General features: G+C 40.3%; 1 protein-coding gene across 5 annotated transcripts in view; it reads left to right on the forward strand.

Annotated features, from left to right (window-relative positions):
- The window catches only part of TENM1 (teneurin transmembrane protein 1), a 662,362-nt gene that overhangs the window by 620,908 nt on the left and 22,393 nt on the right, over positions 1 to 19,061 (forward strand). For all 5 annotated transcript variants that reach the window (XM_069868106.1, XM_069868109.1, XM_069868108.1 and 2 more), the window contains 2 exons: positions 13,052 to 13,418; positions 15,193 to 15,703. In XM_069868106.1, the coding sequence (XP_069724207.1) occupies positions 13,052 to 13,418; positions 15,193 to 15,703 (878 nt within the window). The remainder of the gene's footprint in view (positions 1 to 13,051; positions 13,419 to 15,192; positions 15,704 to 19,061) is intronic.

Consider the following 19,061-nt stretch of genomic DNA (forward strand, 5'->3'; position numbering starts at 1 on the left):
AGGAAATATTGCAGCATGAACTTTCTTTTATTAAACTCCAGAGATTCTACTCAGGATCTAATAAATGCTCCATTCACGGGAAAAGCTTCATTTGGTGCTTGGATCTTATTAAACTCCCAAGTCAGTCAGCCATGAGACGGAAGTCCTTAGGAAACCAGACTTCATTAGATCCACTGTTCATAGAAGTTATATTGATGTTGTGGGAGGTTTTGTGTGAAAGTAAAAACACTTCAGTTCAGCTTGAGCAATAACCTTCACTTCTCTTCTGTCTCCATGGCCATGGTGAAAGCTGAGAAGAGAATTAGCAGATATTTCTACCATCTTGCAATGTCATACTTTATGTTTCCTCCCATGAGAAATATGTGGGCTGAATTTCAACCAGTCTGAACCTCAAGTCATTTATCTGTGCGAGTGGTAGCAGTTAGTATTTGGGAACTGTTTAAGCCGATCTCAAGCACAGTCTCTGCAAATATAGAGACCAAATATTTGCAAGGCAACAGAAAATGAATCCCAAGAGCTTTCTCTTAGCCTGCAGCCATGGCCTTGTTCTCGTGCTGATGTCAGTCTTGCTAGGCATGAGTCTGTGCCAAAGCAATAGCTGCAGCCTGATTGATGGTGTTAATAACTGTCACTGCTGTGTTCCAAAATGAAAGGTCTGGTTTGAAGACTTTTTCTTGACATTTGCACTTCATCAGCCTTTGTTCAGCAGTTCTCCGCATGAGGGAACCATCTATATTGTGTTGCTTCACATAAACTTCAGTGACACTGCAAAATGTTTTGCTTCCTTATAAAAATGTGACATAGGCAATTTGCTTGCGCAGGTCAAATTAAAAGGCTGATTTCTAGACCAGGGTTTAAAGGTGACCCACACGTGCCAATAATGTCATGTCTTGGACAGCCTTCTTTGATTGATGGAGGAGAGAGCAGTAAGTAATGCTGTTGATGACCTACTTGAAATAGCGAAGCGAGAGACAGGATAGTGGAAAGCACAAGTAAAGATGAGCAGAATTGCTTGAAAATATATCTCAAAAATGCAAATGCTGACATTGCTCCTGCAGTCACAAGCACTGCAGGCACTCCCCACCAGCATCTGCACAGGCACAATATGCTTCAGTGGCGTTATGGAAACCTTTTGAGCAGAACAAAAAGTTCCCAGGACATGGTGACCTCACTTGAAAGCAGCAATGAGGGTCTGCTCATTGGAGCAAGCACAGCCTGAACAGAACTTTTGCTGGGTATGTTTGGAGGCAGGAAAGGAAAATGTGAAAGTCAAAAATATCTGATGAAGGGGTGAGAAGCAGGAGGAGCAAGCTGCTAGTATAAATATCAAACTGATTGTAGGTTGAAATGCCTTTAAGCCACATTGAGAATAGGATATCACAAAGCAACTGTGGGATTACATGGAGCCAATTATCTAATTAGCATTGCAGGTCAGAGGAAGACACACTATCTGTTTAGATGCTTTGCTACACAGGCAACAGTATGTACTGCATTCTTGTAAAAGTAGAAAGCACAAAATGCTTTCTCATTTGCTTTTTTAAACACTAGATGCATAATATTCTAATTGTATTAAGGAGGCTGCATGACATCAAAAAGCGAAAACTTTGTTTTCATGGTAGCAAAGTATTGTAAAACTCCCCACGCTCTTGATTTACTTCTAGTCCTCTACCAGTGTGAGGCTTCTGATACAGTGTTTTGGTTGCATGTAATTCATGTTTCATAAATATTCCAAATCTCTGAACTGTGTTTTTCAGTGCTTTGCAGAAAAATGTTTTATGTGCATTCATGAAATTGCTGAACAAAAAGTACACGAAGCAGAAATGACAATTTCTAGGCCCTTTAATATTTATTTGTGATCTTCCCATTTTTGCTTTTTAGAAAATATCCTTATTATTATTTTTTTCTAATTTTTGCTGTATGAAGGAGCCCAGAAAAGCTGTTATTTTTGCCAGTATAAAGTTATCTTATTCTCTGGTTCTTTTTACTCTGCTGCTTAATTTCAAGTTCTTTTTTCTCTGGCTTTGCTGGAGTACCAGAGAAGCTAACTAGAGTGGAAGTCACGGCCCAGCAAAATCATCAAGTGGTTTGCCACTGACTTCAGTGCAACTGGGGCTTCTCACTGGGTGCTTTTCGAGGCTTAATTGAAAGGGTAGTGAGTGGTGAGTGTGTAGCAAGGAGCAACTGTACCCTAAGAGAAGGTCTATGTTTCTGAAAAAGAGACCAGAACAGGTAATGGACAGAGCCTTTACTGTGATATTTTCAAATATTTTCAAAAATGAGACACACACACCCCTCCCCCCACTTAATTGTCAGCCTTTGGAAACCAAAAGCCTATACGAAATAATTCCAGCTATAATAGCATATGTAGGAACCAAGCAGTCGCTAGAATCCATACTTTCAAGCAAAAGCAAGCTTAAAGCCTTTTTAAAAAAGGATCTTCAGGTAGAAGATAAAATAAGCTGTTCCCAGGGTAGAGGAGAGGTTAAGTAGCCTCTCTTTAACAGGGACTGAGAGAAAAGAGGCTCATAGGATTAGGACCTCAGGTGGAAAAAAGTCTGTGAGAGCTCACGAATCAAACTTGTAGGTGTATAAAGTGTTTTTCAGAATATCAAACAGAAAGCAATATAGTTTCATCACAACTAATTTATATTCTAACCAAATTATTCTATCTCTGAATTTGCAATGTTAGTCATAGAAATGAGATAGCGTGCGATGAAGTCATGCTGCAATTTCTTCCTTAAAGCCCAAGTGCTCTTTTTATATTGGTCACCTGCAAAATAGCAATTTATTTCAATTGTCTGCCATAAATAATGCATTACTACTGAGTAAAAGGCTATGCACATTTTAATCAGCTCTTCCAGTGATTGCATCCTTTCCTTTGATTGTTGAGGCACGGAGTGCTAGACACTCGATGGTGGAGTGAAGGAGACCTGGCAGACCTCTGCTCATGACTTTTCTCTTACTTTTTGCCACACAGAGCCAAATTTAAATTGCTTTTTTAAGTATTTGTTTTTAATGAGAAATTGCAAGAAGGGAGAAAATTCTGTAAGAATAGGAAGGCTGGCAAGAAGGTGGTAGCTCAGCCCTGAGTCTAGTTGCTTTCAGGTTCACCTTTGTGACTAAATGAAACCTCCACACTCACCAAACGCTGTGAAATGTGTACAAGGCTCATACGTATCCACCCAGCAATACCAGTACACCCAAAATGCTCTGCCTCCCCTGGGCTTCTTCCAACTTGCCCACCAGCTGAGGACCTCGCACACTGCCCAGTTTCCCAAACACCTAATCCTCTTTTAGCTCTCCAGGAAAGGAGTTCCTAGATGAAAAGCCTGGCTCTTTTTGAGGCTCTCCACCTGGTCCTTCCCAAGGAAGAACTTATATGGTTGCTTCACTTTTTATTCTTTATGTGCATGTAGCCTTTGACTACCTCTCTTATTTACACATGATTTCTGTATGATTGAGGCTAACTGGCGAGTTACTTGTGGCAGAGGCCTTGTATCTGCTGTGCTGAATTACGCTGCTGAAAATGTTTAGCACAGTTTTGCCAGACTGGTAGGAGTTTGCAGCGGGTTGGATAGATATATCAGTGTCTACATCTCACTATTTCTGTCTGTTGAGGAGACACAGTGGACAAATTGTATGCGTGAAGAATATATATCAAATCATAGAATAGTTAGGGTTGGAAGGGACCTTAAAGATCATCCAGTTCCAACCCCCCTGCCATTGGCAGGAACATTCTACTAGATCAGGTTACCCAAGGCCCATCCAACCTGGCCTTAAACACCTCTAGGGATGGGGCATCATGTACTCCTAATATATACCTATATATGCGTATATAATGATGTCTATGTACATGTGTATGTATATGGTTTCTACATGTACTGTAGGTAAGTAATCGGATAGTGAAAGCTGGTCCCTGACGTCCTGGAGTAAAAGCCCCAAGAAGGTCTGCTGACAAGGAAATGTGGATGCTGATAGGAACGTGCAGAGGCAGGTTGAGCAGAAAATGTCCCTCCTTTTCTTTTAATCCAGTTGTTCATCCACATCTACTTATAACACAGGCTGCTTTTGATTTATGAAATATTTGCTTTGATGAAGGCAACTCCTACATTAGCTGGCTTTTCTTAAGTTGTCAGGGCTGGTACTGTGTGTATGTTGTTCTCCTCACCAACCAACCCTTTGCACATCTAGGGGAGACACAGAGATGTAACAGGTTTTGTGTTATAAATTGAATAATCATCATCATCATCATCATCATCATCAAGCTTTATGTGGAGCTGTCTTTATTGTCTCTATTCCAAGCCTTTCATATTGCCCATTGCATTGACTAAGTGAGAGGAAGATTGCCGTACATCTTAGAGAAGTGGGGACTGGTCTTTCCCCTTCTAGTCTGTCTTCACAGCAGCACAGATTGAGAGAAAGCCACAGAAATCAAAGCATAAAACCAGCATAAATGAAAAAAAGCAGGATAGGCATTTAATTCTATTGTCAGGTCATTTAAATTTTACATAGCTGCAAACTGCTGCATTTGAAAGCTGTAGAAGAAAGTGTGGGTACGGTTTTATGACTGAAAGCATTTTACTGCAATAACCAGCAGAAGGAGGGTCAAAAAAAGCCAGCACAGTGTTACTTCTGGCCTGCAAATTGCTCCAGGTGCTAAGGGGAACCTGAAAATCTGCAAATCCTGTCAAAACAATCCTGTAATGATAACAGCTTGCAAAGAGCAGAACTTTGAAGCATGTCTGCATGAGGGGACTGTAGAGGGTGTTGTTCCCTTGCTGCCTGGGTACTTCTCAGGTCTCAAAGCTGGTTATAAACAAAGACTGAAAAAGCTTTAGTACCAAGAATTATTGCTTTAGAGGTATTAGTTGTATCTCCTGTATTATTATTAGGACTAGGTTTGCCCTGAGTTATGCTTACAAGCTGCAGAATTCAGACGAAAGTAAGCGGTGGCAACCACAGACTGTAGCGTGGCAGGAGCTGCAGCCTGGGCAATGACAGCTCAGAATGTCTGATTTCCCCTCTTCAATATTCCACGTTTGCTTCAGCATCTTTTCTACCCTTGTTTCTGCCAAGGGTAAAAAAAAATGAAAAGACACTGTCAGTGGAGTTAAAAAAAATGCAAATGTCAAGCCAGAAATTGGTTGTATCCATTTGATGCCATAGAGCCATTAGGTTTATAGCTGTGTTTTATGAAGTTTAGGCCACAGAGAGAGATGCACACAGAATGATAGAGAGGGCCATTTTATGTAGGATGTTACTCTGACAATAACACTCACATTTACAAACAAATTAGCTAAAAATGTCTGAAGGACATTCAGCTTTTACAAACTGGGCCTCATCTTCTGCTGATAAATTCCTTTGGGATGGGTATGGCATGCAAAATGATGCATTGCCTTGGAGAATAAATTTGTGAAGTTTAGCAATGTAGGTCACATTGCAGGAAAATCATAAATGTCTGAACATCACTCCATAGCCATTCAATCAACAGCTCAAAGCAAAAGGGGAAACTGAACAGTGTGTAGCTCTCTGGTGAGAGCTGGGAAAAGTCATGGTATGATGTAAAACCTGTTAGGTCCTCCATCCGTATGTATTTCTTTGTTCTTCTATTTTCCTTGCCAGTTCAGAGCTATTTTTCTGTGTCCGTATGAATAGTGACAATAAAACCAATGTGTTTCTTGCTATTACTGCCATGAACTAAAATAAGTGCTCATGAAAAGGATGCCAGAAATCTGGGGACAGGTCAGATGGTTGAGTCTTGGTATAAGTAGCCTTGTCATAAGGAACTAATTGTATTGTGAAATGATTTTTGTATGCTCCCATTGGGAAGGAGTTATAACTTACACTATTTGCTTGAGTCTTTTTGGATTTGATTTGGAGAATAAAGAAATGAAGACATTTTAAATGGATCTTTCTAGATCTAGCACTGTCTAGAGATTCCTGTTGCTTAATAGATCTAGAAGTTGCTGAGAGCCTGATCCAGAGATTTAGAACTTTGCTGGAGCTGTCAAGAGGCTTTCTGAATACATCTAGTGCCTTTGTAGATCTGTGGCCTTTCTAAATCTAGAACGGTTTTTGAGTCAGGGCGGGAGGCATCCATAGCTTCTGGAGCATGTCTGGAGACTCGTTAGATCTTTTACTTGGGATGGTTTGAAACCTTTTAGAGCTTTTTCTCAGAGTCTGCCTAGCACTTCTCCAAAGCCCTTCTGCAGCCCTTTCTAGCTCAGCAGGCTTTTCTAGATCCAGCACCTTATGAGCCCTTTCTGAATACAGAACTTCCCAGGGACCCTTTCTAGGACCTCCTGCATGTCCCTGTCCCCCACCCCTTTTTTTTATTGTTTTGCAAGAGGCTTTATAGAGCTTTCCTGAGCCCTCCTAGGTTTAGAGCCTTACTGTGCCTTTCTAGTTCTAGAGCTTAGCTATAAAAATTTTATTTTGCTATCTGATTAGTAATCTGTTGAAAACCTAATTTCAGGTGCACTTTTAAAATCTTTGGAGTCTTTTGGGAAGGCAGAAAACTGGGTGCCTCTCCTTTTACATGCCAGGCTTAAAATGAATTACTTAGTTGAGTGGGATTTCTTGAATTGTGCTTGAAAAAACATTAGTCCTAAAATTCACTCCTGTAAACTTTTCTGGCACAATCTGATAATGCATATTCAAATATGTATTACAGCAGTAACCAGAGCCCTTAGCTCACATAAATTTAAAGCAGAGTGCCTGCTTGGAGTCTCAGACTCGATTCAAACACTCTCCAGTGTGTTTTCTTAAGAGTATCTGGGCAATATAAATTCTTACATAGAAGGATTGCTGCATGGAATGTAGTTGTCTTGTTTGTTCTGCAAAATGCAAGATGCCTGATGCTTTTATGAACCTGAGTAGTTACTGGAAGCAAAAGACGCTATAAGGTACTAGCTCCAGCCTCCAGTGGTCTCAAACAGCTTCTAATTACTGCCTCAATTAAAGCTTTTCAGGATCATCCTCCCACCTTTCCTGCATTAGCAGCACACTGGCTTTCTGTACCTAGAACTTCTGAGCCAAAATGGAAAGTTGAGGCCAAAACTGGTGAGAGATTTATTAAGAATTAGGCAGCCTTATTTTTGTGCCACCTCATCTGACAAGTGCAGGACCTGGAAACGCAACTTAGAAAGTGTAGCAAAATGGAAACAGAACTGTGTTAGCTAGATTTCCACCTGGTCCCACTCCCTCCTTTTGGCCATGCACATTAACAGCAGTAGTATGTTTGGAGGGCATCTATTCCCACTCCAGCACTGGAAATGTGTTTGGGTTAGATTCAAATTTGTGGTCTATTTTGAGGTATTTTAATTGAAGAATCTAAGATTCCTCCTCTCAGAGGAACCAGTCTGCTCAAAGTACTTCGTATTTCCTTCTGGGCATTTAACAAAGTATTTCTTCCATAGCCTGTATAAAACAAGGGTACCATGTTTAAACAGACTTAACTGTCTTAGGAATCTAAATCTTATTGATTTTCATAGTCAGTGGGCTTATGTGATTCTGGATAATATTCCATCTGTTATTAAATAAAGATGGTGCAAAACCTATCCCCATAGAAATCAACTTTTCCTATTGATTTAGTAGCCCCAAGAATCCTCATACAGTCTTTGAAGTTGTGAAGCAGAAAAATCCTTAAAAAGAAATTATGAAACTTGAGAGCTGGAAAGCGAGACCATAGCAAATCTTGTGGCAAGGGAAGTGAAGACAAGCAGTGAAAACTGCTGGAGTGGTGCCTTGTCTTCACGTTTCCGCGCTGGGTCCCTCATCTGCTGCAAATAATTGACTGCAAAGGCAGGTTGGCAAGGAGACTACCTGAGTCTTGATGCCACAGAACTGGTGGCCTCAGACCTCTGAGCTGCATCTGTACATGTGCCACCGCTGCTTTCTCAGCTCAGGGCAGAAAACAGTGGTCATTAGGCTGCAAAACGCATGTATTTGGGTTTTTCACTAGGGAACAATGAATGCAGAGAGAGCAACATTTGTAAAGTTTAGAGCAGGGACTGCTGCAGCTGAACTGTATAATTCTGAATTGTATAATAAGCAGCATAAGGAGCATGAGAAACAAAGGCTCCTCCAGCATGGGAGGAGGCAGTGCTCCCCCCATGGGGAAGGGTTCCCCGGTGTCAGACCACAGGAGCTGAATTCTATCTCTGTGTGCCATTAATAAAAAAAAGCTAAGCTGCTGAGAGGCGCTGACAGTTTCAGTGTCAACAAAAGAAAGAGTCTAGAAGTGAGAGCAAACTGACAGAAAATGATGAAAAAATATCTGTGGTTGTCAACTGTGAGAAAATAGAGAGAAATATATGCAGTGAGACATCCTGTAGAAAGTTCAGGGAGGCAGAACCCAGTCTCCTTCAGCCTTGTAAACTACATGTGCACTCCTGATGGGCTGTCTGTGCAAGTCGTTCCTTGGAGCCATTGCTCTTGCAGAAGGAAGGAGAAAGAGGAGTTCATGTGGGAAGAGAGCAAAACACTATGTAGAAGTATGTTGTGTTGAGTAAAAGAGTTTGGCCTGGAGACAACAGCTGAAGTGAGTACAAATAAGAAGGGATGGAAAAAGGAAGTTAGCAGCAAAAGAGAAGCACGGAAGAAGCTATGATCAGGTCTGCAACTGCATATCATAGAGCTAAATAAAGGCAAAGGTAGCGTAAACAGAAATGCTTGAAGCTGAGCAGTACAGATAGGAAGTAATCCATCAGTCAAGACTATCAGAAAAAAAATTGGCATTAATTTCATGCTACTACATGGAATTGAATCAAAATATACAAGCAATGCATGGCAAGAAATCAAAGCGACGATGAAGCCTTTTTAGGGATTTATGCAGCTTCTTTTAATCCATGATAAATGAAACTTGTCCCAGTGAAATTTGCCCCTGGAACCCAATAGTTAAGCTCTTGAAACCTGCATCTGCAGACAAGGATAAATTTTCCCTGTTTAATTTTCTTATTTGGATATGAACGGTAGAATTTGTTTTGATCTAATTTGTTTAAAACAGTACCAAAAATGCCACAGCCATAAAATGTCACGCAAAATGTGCAGAAAGTTTTAGCCATATGGTCAAAACCAGAAGTGAAACGGTATTCTTCACAAACTAACAGTTAAATGCGTGTACATGTGCGAGTGTGTATGTTTAAGAAATATATGAGTACAGGCTTTCCTATCTGTGCTACTTCGCAAAAAAACTCACATTATTTAATAAGTTGTAAAGCTTTGCTAGGTAGGGAGAAGTTATGGAAGCATATGTACATTTTGCAAGAAAGAAACAAACACAAAAAATACCATTTGGGTCTGAAAGCTATTTAACCACCTAAATGTAGATATCTCAGTGAAAATCCATTTAAACTGAAGCCACCTTAGTGCACTTAGTGTTTTCCAGAACACTTGACATGAAAAAATGTATTAGAAAGCCAGACCAGTAGGTGTTGTTCTTGCACATCTCAAGCCAGACATCAATTATTAGATATAGCTAGAGCCTTTATGGTGACAGTTAAATGCTGAATTCCCAGAAAAGCTGACATGTTAATACTTACATGCAAAACGTCTTATTGCTGAAGGGTTCCCTTGTTTCAGCAGAGATTTCCATTGCATGTACTTAGTCTTCAGTGAACCAAACCAGAACTGTCACCTGAAAATTTCAGTCTGTGAAGCACGGTGAGGTACTGACTGCTACTGAACAAGCCTTGTCTGGTTGTTTATAATGGATAATCAGCAATACCATTTCTGTACACTGCCTGAAAAAAAGACCCCATTAAACATGAGGAAAAACATTTGCAATTGGACCGGTTTTGAGTTATAAGAAAAACATAGATGTGTGGGAGAGAACTTCTTACAGAGGCTTATGAAGTATTGCTTCAAATTAAAATGTATATTAAATGATTTAATATTCTAATCTTAACTGAGGTTTTGTCTGGAAAAACTTTTTAATAGGCACAGTTGTATCAGTTGAGAATTGAAGTGCTTCTCTGTAATACGTTTATTGGCTCCAAGTGAAGCACAACTGATGGTTTGGTCACAGAAACCTGCCAGAGGGCAGCTTGCTTTAAAGGAAAAGAAACAATCAGTGGCTTTTCAAGCTAACAGTGAACCTGAATGCAGTTACATTTCAGTTTAAGCAGATTTAGGTGATTAGTTTTGAACCAGCAAACTGTCCTGTACCTGCTCTCTGTAGGAGCACTTAACGCCAGCCTTGCTGCTGGGGCAAGGGATGGGGTGGGACCGCAGTAGCACCATTTTACACCAGTTTAAGATGGCTTGAAGTCTCATCCTGACAAGAACATTGCAGATTTTTTTCTAAATCTGCTAAATTCTTCTTCAGATTAGGAATGCTAAGGGCTTTGTGTTTGTGTGTATGTTTGGTTTTAATTGGCCTATTACACCATTTTTCCCCCTCCAGCTGCACTAGCATAAGCTTGCAGTGAGCAGCAGCTGATTTTTGTGCTGCAGTCTCCAGACAGGTAATCCACCTTGGATTAAACCATAAATACATCCATGACCAGTTTAAACCCAGAAAAGAAAAGCAGTAGCCATGTCCTCCATGAGATTTGCAGAACAGAGAGCTAGGTACCGGTGTGGTAACTAAAATTGTGTTTATTTTACCACAATGCAAGGTGTGACCACTATGCAGGCAGTTAACAGCTGTTAGGACTAAGCTTTAAGCATATCACTGCAAGTGAAATGGACAGTTACATAGAAGTTTATTCTGTCTCAGTAAACCAGATCAGCCTCAAATCAACCAGAGAAGCAATTGTATTGGCCCAAACCAGTCCCTGTTTATCAGCCACATAGCTGCACAGCAGGAGGAATTCAAATTATTCACTGGGCAAAGGCAGTGTAGCTACTCCACAAAGCAAAACTAGCTGCTAAGGCATGGCAGGTGTTATGCAGAGTCATTACAGCAAATGCAGATAGTTTCAGCTCAAAGTTTTATCACTAATAATCTAGTTACAGTTAATCAAAGATAATTTTTACAACAGTGATCTGTGAAGGAGACCATTAAGGTTGAGGATGTCTGTTTCCCATTAAAAATAATCCATTTACTTTGCTACACCAATCAAATGTTCTGCATTAAAAATTTGCAATGCTTCGCAAATATGTTTTTTCTCCAAGTTTCCTGAAGATAGCCATTTAGAGATTTTAATGCTAACTGAAGATTTTTATTTGGTGTCCCAGGGAACTCACAGTCAACACATGGGCTAACAGCAGTGTGTAAACCAGCCCTAGTGCAGCAGTTAAGAGTCTGAACCATCTCACACACACACACAGAAATCAGCACCTTTCTGGAAGGACTCTGTTTCCAACTGTTTCACCACATTTATCATCATTTGGAAGGACTCTGCCACCTGGTTCAGAAGAGATCTTGAACCCAACAGCATTAGTCTTAATGCCAGTTATTATGCTGTCTAGAAATGGACTGGGCACAAGGAGGAATTCGATTACTCTGTGAGCCTTCATAATTGTGTGGTGTGCCCTGTAACCATGCAGGATGAGACACGGTAGCCGCAATGCCCTCACTTTATTAAAACATCAATTATCAAACCAGCAATGTACTTCTTGGAAATGAGATTATTCAGGAAATACTGATGCTTGAGAAAGGGAGAGACTTGGCCTCCAGCCTGGTTCCTGACCTGACCCCAGGTGAGCAGGTGGCTTGCGATGGCCACACACTCCACCATATGTTATTCCTCAATGTTGAGCATTGTATTAGCATCTGTGATTTCTACATTCATAGACCTTTTAATTAGCTCAGTGGAAAAATGAGCAAAACCAGCAACAAAATCAGTAAATGAAATAATAGAAGCTTCTGTGACATATAAAGGATATAAAACCATTACATTTCAGCCTGGTATTTATTCTCTTCTGACAATTGAAATATTTAGTCTAGAAAAATTCCTCTCAGATAAAAGCAGCTATCTCTTCACAAAGGATAACAAGCAAAGCATCCTCAGGCAGACAAAAACAGGCTGTCTTGCAATCTCGGTGGCTCAGTTGTTCTCTGACCTTTCCATAGACAAGCTGCGATCCAAATCCTTCACTGGCCATTAGCTGGGGAGAGGGACTGGTCTACTCTGTTGTTGTTTCCCATTTCAGCAATCCTGCACTGCCTATTGAGCTTACTCCACAGGAGGAATATGAAGCTCTGGCCAGTAAATGCTACAATCAGCAGGCTGCATACCAGTTGTCTTTCAGGTTGACAGGCTGCCCCACCTTTAATTGGGAGCATGTTTAATTCCTCCACATCCTGATGCAACAGGTACTAGATGAGTGAAGTCATTCTGGAATTTCCTCCAGCATGGTCTGAAAAGTGCTTGGTTGGCACTCTCACCTTCACGGAGAAAAGCAAAAAGCTGACCTTAAATGTGAAGAATTTACTCAATCAATTTCTGAAAACTGAATTCATAAAGCAAAATCATTATAAGTAATTACAGCTTGGCTATTGTATCATGTGAAGTGTGATATGTTGGTGTATTATTATGTTGCAAAGAATTAACGAGCTTATATTTCATATGGACTATATCATATTATCATTTCTTGCTTAGTAAATAAGTTGTGGGAATGTGTCATATTCTTTAGTATGTCATTTCCCTTTTGTACTAACAGTCAATTAAAGCGTTAGGACATTGACGACCGCTAACTGTTTTCCTCTCTGCCAGTGTTGACTGCAACCTTGAAACAATAACGTTCAGACCTGGAAAATTATCTGGCTGATGTTGCATGGCATGAAATGTGTGGTTTTATTTACATGACTGCATAGGTATAATAAAGTTCTCACCTTAATGGACTTGTGCAAATACCTCTTAGAGGGTGCTAAATTACTTTTCAAATCACATTTTGTTCCACAGTGGAGCTGGGCCTCAGAAAAGAGCATACTTGTTGAATGCCAAACCCAATTAAAGGTACATACTAGAGAAGCAGTGCTGAGTGAATCCACTGTGTGTTGATGGCACGGTGATCAGAGGTGGCTGAATGAAACTGCCTTACTGCCTTAGTAATTCTTTTTCCTTTTTCTTTCCCTGCCTTACCCTTAATTTTTTATTTCCAGGTGCGGTTGGAGTGGCCAACAGACCTCACGGTGAACCCTCTGGACAACTCACTATATGTCCTTGACAACAACATTGTCCTGCAGATCTCTGAGAACAGGCGTGTGCGCATTATTGCAGGGCGACCCATTCACTGCCAGGTGCCGGGCATCGACCACTTCATCGTCAGCAAGGTGGCCATCCATTCCACCCTGGAGTCAGCCAGGGCAATCGCTGTATCTCACAGCGGGATACTCTACATTGCAGAGACAGATGAAAGAAAGATCAACCGTATACAACAGGTCACAACCAACGGTGAGATCTCTATAATCGCTGGAGCCCCATCAGATTGTGACTGCAAGATTGATCCAAATTGTGACTGTTTTTCAGGTAAGATGATGCTCGTTGTTTCCTGCCTTATCTGTTGAGAACCCCTGGCACAGATGCAGATTAGTAAAATGACAAGGGGAAGGAGAGATGAGCAATGATTCATTTGCCTTGGAAAGCTGAGAACCATATGAGCAGCTCTGTGTGGATTTCATCCATGGGATGTAGAGATGCGAGTCTTCCAGTTGGCACTGAAGAAACCTCAGAGTAGACTTAGCTTTTCCTCTTTTGATACAGAGGTTGCACAGCTCCAAGTGTGCCTTTTCTGTTCCAACAATGTTTGCTCATGTTGAAAATGGTACCAGATAATACCTAAATGCTACTGGATTGGCAGCCCTTCTCACCAATAATGGTGCCAAGGTGTTTCACATCCAGTGATAAACACTAGTTTAAGCCTTTTCATCGCTTGTGTCATGCTGCACAACAAGCAAAATAATGCAAACACATAATGTTCAGAATTTCTTCTTTGTGTGCTTTAAACTGGAACAGCCAGTGCCAGATATGCACTGCACCACTGGACATTCTCAGCAACCCAGCTCCTCTTTACTGCGTGGGCCAAAACAAATTGGGGCTTTTATTTCTCATAAAAGCATATTTCATACCAGGACAAAGGAAAGCGTTCCCATATGCAGAGGTGTGCTCTATGTTGTCATCTTGTCGTCTCTAGGAACCACTGTGTTCAGTTCCATAATGTCATCCTAAGTCTTAAGAAGACTTCATTTCAATTAAAAGGTTAACTGCTGACAAGAAAACATTAAGTATGTCAAGAATGGAGAGAAAAAATGTAAATGATCATCAGGAGAAGGTGGGCTGCTGACCCAGCATTGTAATGATAGTCAAAGCTTCATGTGTATTGCCAAGCGCTGCCAGCTTCAGTTACAGCTATGGCAGATCAGTGCTGGAAAGGGCCCCCTTTAGAGTTCCTATTGAGGGAAACTGCCCTCAGTGCTCACAAATTAAAAACTGTGGCAAATCTAATGATTGTGACAGTGCTGTGTTGGTAAAAGGCGGGGTCAGAACACCAGCTAATTCATCCATCTCTAAGGAAGCATAGGGTGAGCTCAAAATCTCCACCATATTTCATTTCTCAGTCAGGAGAAGGGGAACACTGCAAACCATAATGTTTTTTCTCTAAGAGTGAGGTTTAATCTGCTTTCTTGTTAGTTACAGAAAATTCTGCTCATATAAAGTCATTTTGATATGCATATACAGTCCATGATAATGCAAATGTCCTCCTCAAACCTTAAAGTATACAAACCAAGCAAATTGTCTAAGTTATAGTGGTAGGGGTTGTTCTCAAGGCCCTTTTTTTACTATTAATCTTGTTTTATGTTCCTGTAGTGTCGAGTTTTTAATAAGTATGATCTAATGTTTTGCTTCAGTGTCATTTAAGGTAAATTACTGGGGTTTATTTTCTCTTTGTTTTATTTATAACACAATTCTACTTTAACTATATACCAGCAGACAAAGAACGGGGAATTAAACTTCAGGTGTCATGGATTTTTTCTTACACAATTTTGCCATTAATGCTTTCCTGAGCAGCAGGGTTTTGGCCTTAGCAAAAATGGTTTAAATTAGATAATTTGTTTTCTTGTTTGCCTTGACTGAAACTGATATAGAATTGCACCAACCTTAGGTAATATGGATTTAATTAGTTGGAAGAAGATACTGTTTTATTGACCTGTAAATGATACTGAGGAGAAGCAGCATGTCAGGCTATGAGGATTAGCTTAAATGTGGGCATTATAGATTACTAAAATTACCATTTCTTCTCCAGGTGATGGTGGATATGCCAAAGACGCAAAGCTGAAAGCTCCTTCTTCTCTAGCAGTGTCTCCTGATGACACACTGTATGTAGCAGACCTTGGCAATGTTCGCATCCGTGCTGTTAGCCGAAACAAGCCTCATCTTAGTGACACGAATATGTATGAGATTGCATCACCAGCAGACCAAGAACTGTATCAGTTCACCATCAACGGCACCCACCTGCACACGCTCAACCTCATAACGAGGGACTACATTTACAATTTCACCTACAGCGGGGATGGAGATATTGGCACCATCACCAGCAGCAACGGGAATTCGGTTCACATCCGCAGAGACACGAGTGGGCTGCCCCTGTGGGTTGTGGTGCCCGGGGGCCAAGTGTACTGGCTGACAATAAGCACCAATGGTGTTCTTAAAAGAGTTTATGCCCAAGGCTACAACCTGGCTCTGATGACATATCCTGGAAACACAGGGCTTTTAGCAACCAAAAGTGATGAAAACGGATGGACAACTGTGTATGAGTAAGTCCATGACATTAAATATCTGATGTAAGGAGCCCTATTTTCAAGGGACATTGAAAAATCTTTAGTCAGCTCTAGTAGTTTAAGAAGACATTCTGCTACCAACGCTGCATGAGAAAGGACAAGTAGTGCTGTTGTACAAGATTTTACAATGAAACATGTAAAAGCTCTGTACATAGTGCCCATTAAGTGTAGCAGAAACTGCCTGAAGTTATACTTCATTTGCAGTTTATTATTGAGAATCAGTTTGTCTAAATGAAAATATGATTGTGGAATCTTTTGTAACTAAAGAGGTAGAGGTAGTTTGTTACAAAATTCCTGAGGAAAGTAAAAACGGGAAAATTAGAATACTTACCAGAGAAGTGAGAGTTGCTAAGGAAACTGAGAATCCCAGCGAAAGGAATATTCAAAGACAGGAGTGGATTTATCTTTATCAGTAGGGGGAGAGGATATATAATAATAATAAAAGGGTATCTAATAGCCAAAGGATATGTATAAGGGTAGTAGGAATAGCCTCGTAAGAAAGACATTCGGGAGAATTTTGACAGGACTTCTAAAGAGCAGGACAAGACAGTTAAAGATGCCGTCAGAACATCACTTTCTGGTCCCAGAGAGAGAACAAGCCAAGAGAAAGTTCATTTTTTATTTATAAAGAGTTGTGATGTATCAGTTTCTCGTTATTTGTAATTATTTGTCATAGTCCTTGACTGAGGGTGTGACAAAAGACGGGTGGAAATAATTTGTTAACATTGCAGTATTAGTTTGGAGTCTTAAAGAGGGTAGTAATGCCTGCTTTTTATGGAGCATTGGAGTTCATGGTCAAAAACTAAAATGAAAAGCTGTCCAGGTGAAATATGAACAGAAAACACATTAAGGAGAATTACGTTACTGCATAAGTCACCTGGAGAGGTAGTTGAGTCACCATCGTTACAGGTTTTTTAAATTATGTTTTCCTAAAATGGAAGCAGGGTAAAAGCAGGCAGATCTACTACATAGCGTGTGGGATTTTTTTATTCAAGGGGATGTTTTTCCATCCTGCCCTCTATTATTATGCCAAAGACTAAGTTGATAGGGTGGACATAAGTATAAACCGTTAGAGAGGGTCATTGTTGACAATGTATGGGAAAACAAAATTATACAGGGCCTTCCTGGTTTAGTTCTCACTGTCAGGCCTCTGTTGATATTAATTTAAATGATCTTTCAACAAGGCAAAGTTCACTGTTGGCCTGGTGCTGTGTAAACACCGATCTGAGTGTCACCTTTTATAAGCAGGATTGACTTAAAGTATATGCTTTGTAATAATTTTAGCACTGAGAGTGATCCATTTAAATCCCTTCTTGAGGATGGCATAATCCAGATCATGGACTAGTGACAATTTCAAAAAGCTTCTACCATAGCTCCAAGTCATGCCTATGACTTCTTAAAATGCTGAACACTGTGCATTGTTGCAGAGCCTTTATTGTTAGAGCAGATTATTTTTAGTCATGTGCTTCTCAGTCTCAGTATTCTTACTCTGTCCCATTGACACTGAGTGTAAACTCACACAATTATTGCTTGTGCCTATTGTCTTCTGGCAAGTTGTTTGTTAAAGTATGACTCATGCTTAGTAAGATCTTTTAAAGGATTTCACCTGCTTTCAAGTGCCTCCCATTGTATGTAAGAGATGTTTTCACAAAGAGATTCCTGTGTCTTAGAAGGATTGATATGATATCTGTGATTAACACAAAGAATTTTTGCTAAATTAAACAGTTGTTCATACTTCCATGGTTTTAACTGCAGGCTAGATAACACTGTCCTCACTTGAAGTTGTCCAGGCTTTGCATGACTATGCACTTCCACCAGTCTTGATCAGTGAGTAGAAATTAACAGGATTACAACTGTTAGCATTGCAAAAACATCAGCAGAGTTTAAATAATGAAGTCGTGTCATCAGTATTTATGTTCAGTCCAATATTTTAAGTGACCTTCACAATCTATGGCAAATTCCTGAATGGCTGATGCGCAGGGTGTCACCCAGCCTGCTGCAGGCAGAGGGGCAGCTGACTGCAGTCAGCGCTGTGCTGAGTAGATGAGCTTTCAGGAGGTACTGCTCACCTTCTGCCATACACAGGTCAAGGGGCGTGATGGTCTTAGTTATCCTTTTACCAGACATTGTTTTCCAGACAGGTCACGTTCAAACTAAAACCCAATTTCAGTTTGAAAATTAGATTTTTTTTTTAACGTACAGGCGAATGGCTTCTGAGTCCTATATGAATATAGCATTGGAGCAAAGAGAATTATCATACGAGCAACTTTCAGATTGCTTCGAATCATCTTCTCTGTTTAAGCTAGATTTGCATTCACATCCCAAAGTTCAACCCATGGCACTGTCAAGCTGAAATGGGGATGAGTTTGTTTAACAACACGTATCACACACGCTTGGGAATATGAGCAAAGATAATGAACTGTTCAGAACATCTACGGATATGTCAGATTCACTCACAGAGGGAAATTATTAAGAGGTAGAAAACCACCTACAAAAGTACTTGTCATCAATCTACTCTAATCTGATGGAATGGAAGTACTGAAAGAGCTCTTGCATAAAATTATAGCTAATGTACAATTTTCAGTCATCTAGATTTTTTTAATGCTGTATCATTAAAGCTGTAAAATGGGAGGGGGAGCACTGGGCCTCTATTAAATCAAGGACAAGAAAACACCTGCAAGAAACAACTATCTCTGAAAAAATTAATTAGACCTCTTTCCCTTTGAAGTGATATAATTCTTAACTGTACTACATAGAGAAATGCAAATGGATTGTGAAGCTATATCCCCAAGTGTGTATTTCAAATATTGGTGAGCACTTCCTCATGTGAGTACTGAAATCAATGCAATTATTTGCATGATTAAACGGTCACTGACATGATTAACAGTGGCATAACTGGGCCCCAAACTAACATTAAGACATGTGTCGTGATTCTGCCCCTATTAATATGGGTAGGACATTGCTCTGCAGGAATCGAGTCTGCATGTGCTATTATTCATCATGTGAAACGTGGCAGAACCTGCCCTCAGAGGGCTGGGTTTCTTGAAGCCAACTAGAATTAAGAAAAACCTTTCTAGATGGTCACTCTGTGGAATAGTTATTGAGTCAGTAATCTGCATGTTCTCCTTGAAGTCAGTGGGGCCATCTACATGAGTAAGAGTCCATTGGCATGTGTTCTGGTCTCGTTATAATTCAGTACCTCATCTGGCCAGCCATCCAGTAACAAATTTATCCCATTTTCAGCCACACAGTAAGTTTTGTATCTGATCATCAGCACCATCAGCAGCAAAACTGGATCCTTAGCAAAGATGGATCTTGCACACAAGTACATTCC

Source organism: Phaenicophaeus curvirostris, chromosome 13, assembly GCF_032191515.1.
Source record: "Phaenicophaeus curvirostris isolate KB17595 chromosome 13, BPBGC_Pcur_1.0, whole genome shotgun sequence".
In the NCBI taxonomy this organism is placed as follows: Eukaryota; Metazoa; Chordata; class Aves; order Cuculiformes; family Cuculidae; genus Phaenicophaeus; species Phaenicophaeus curvirostris.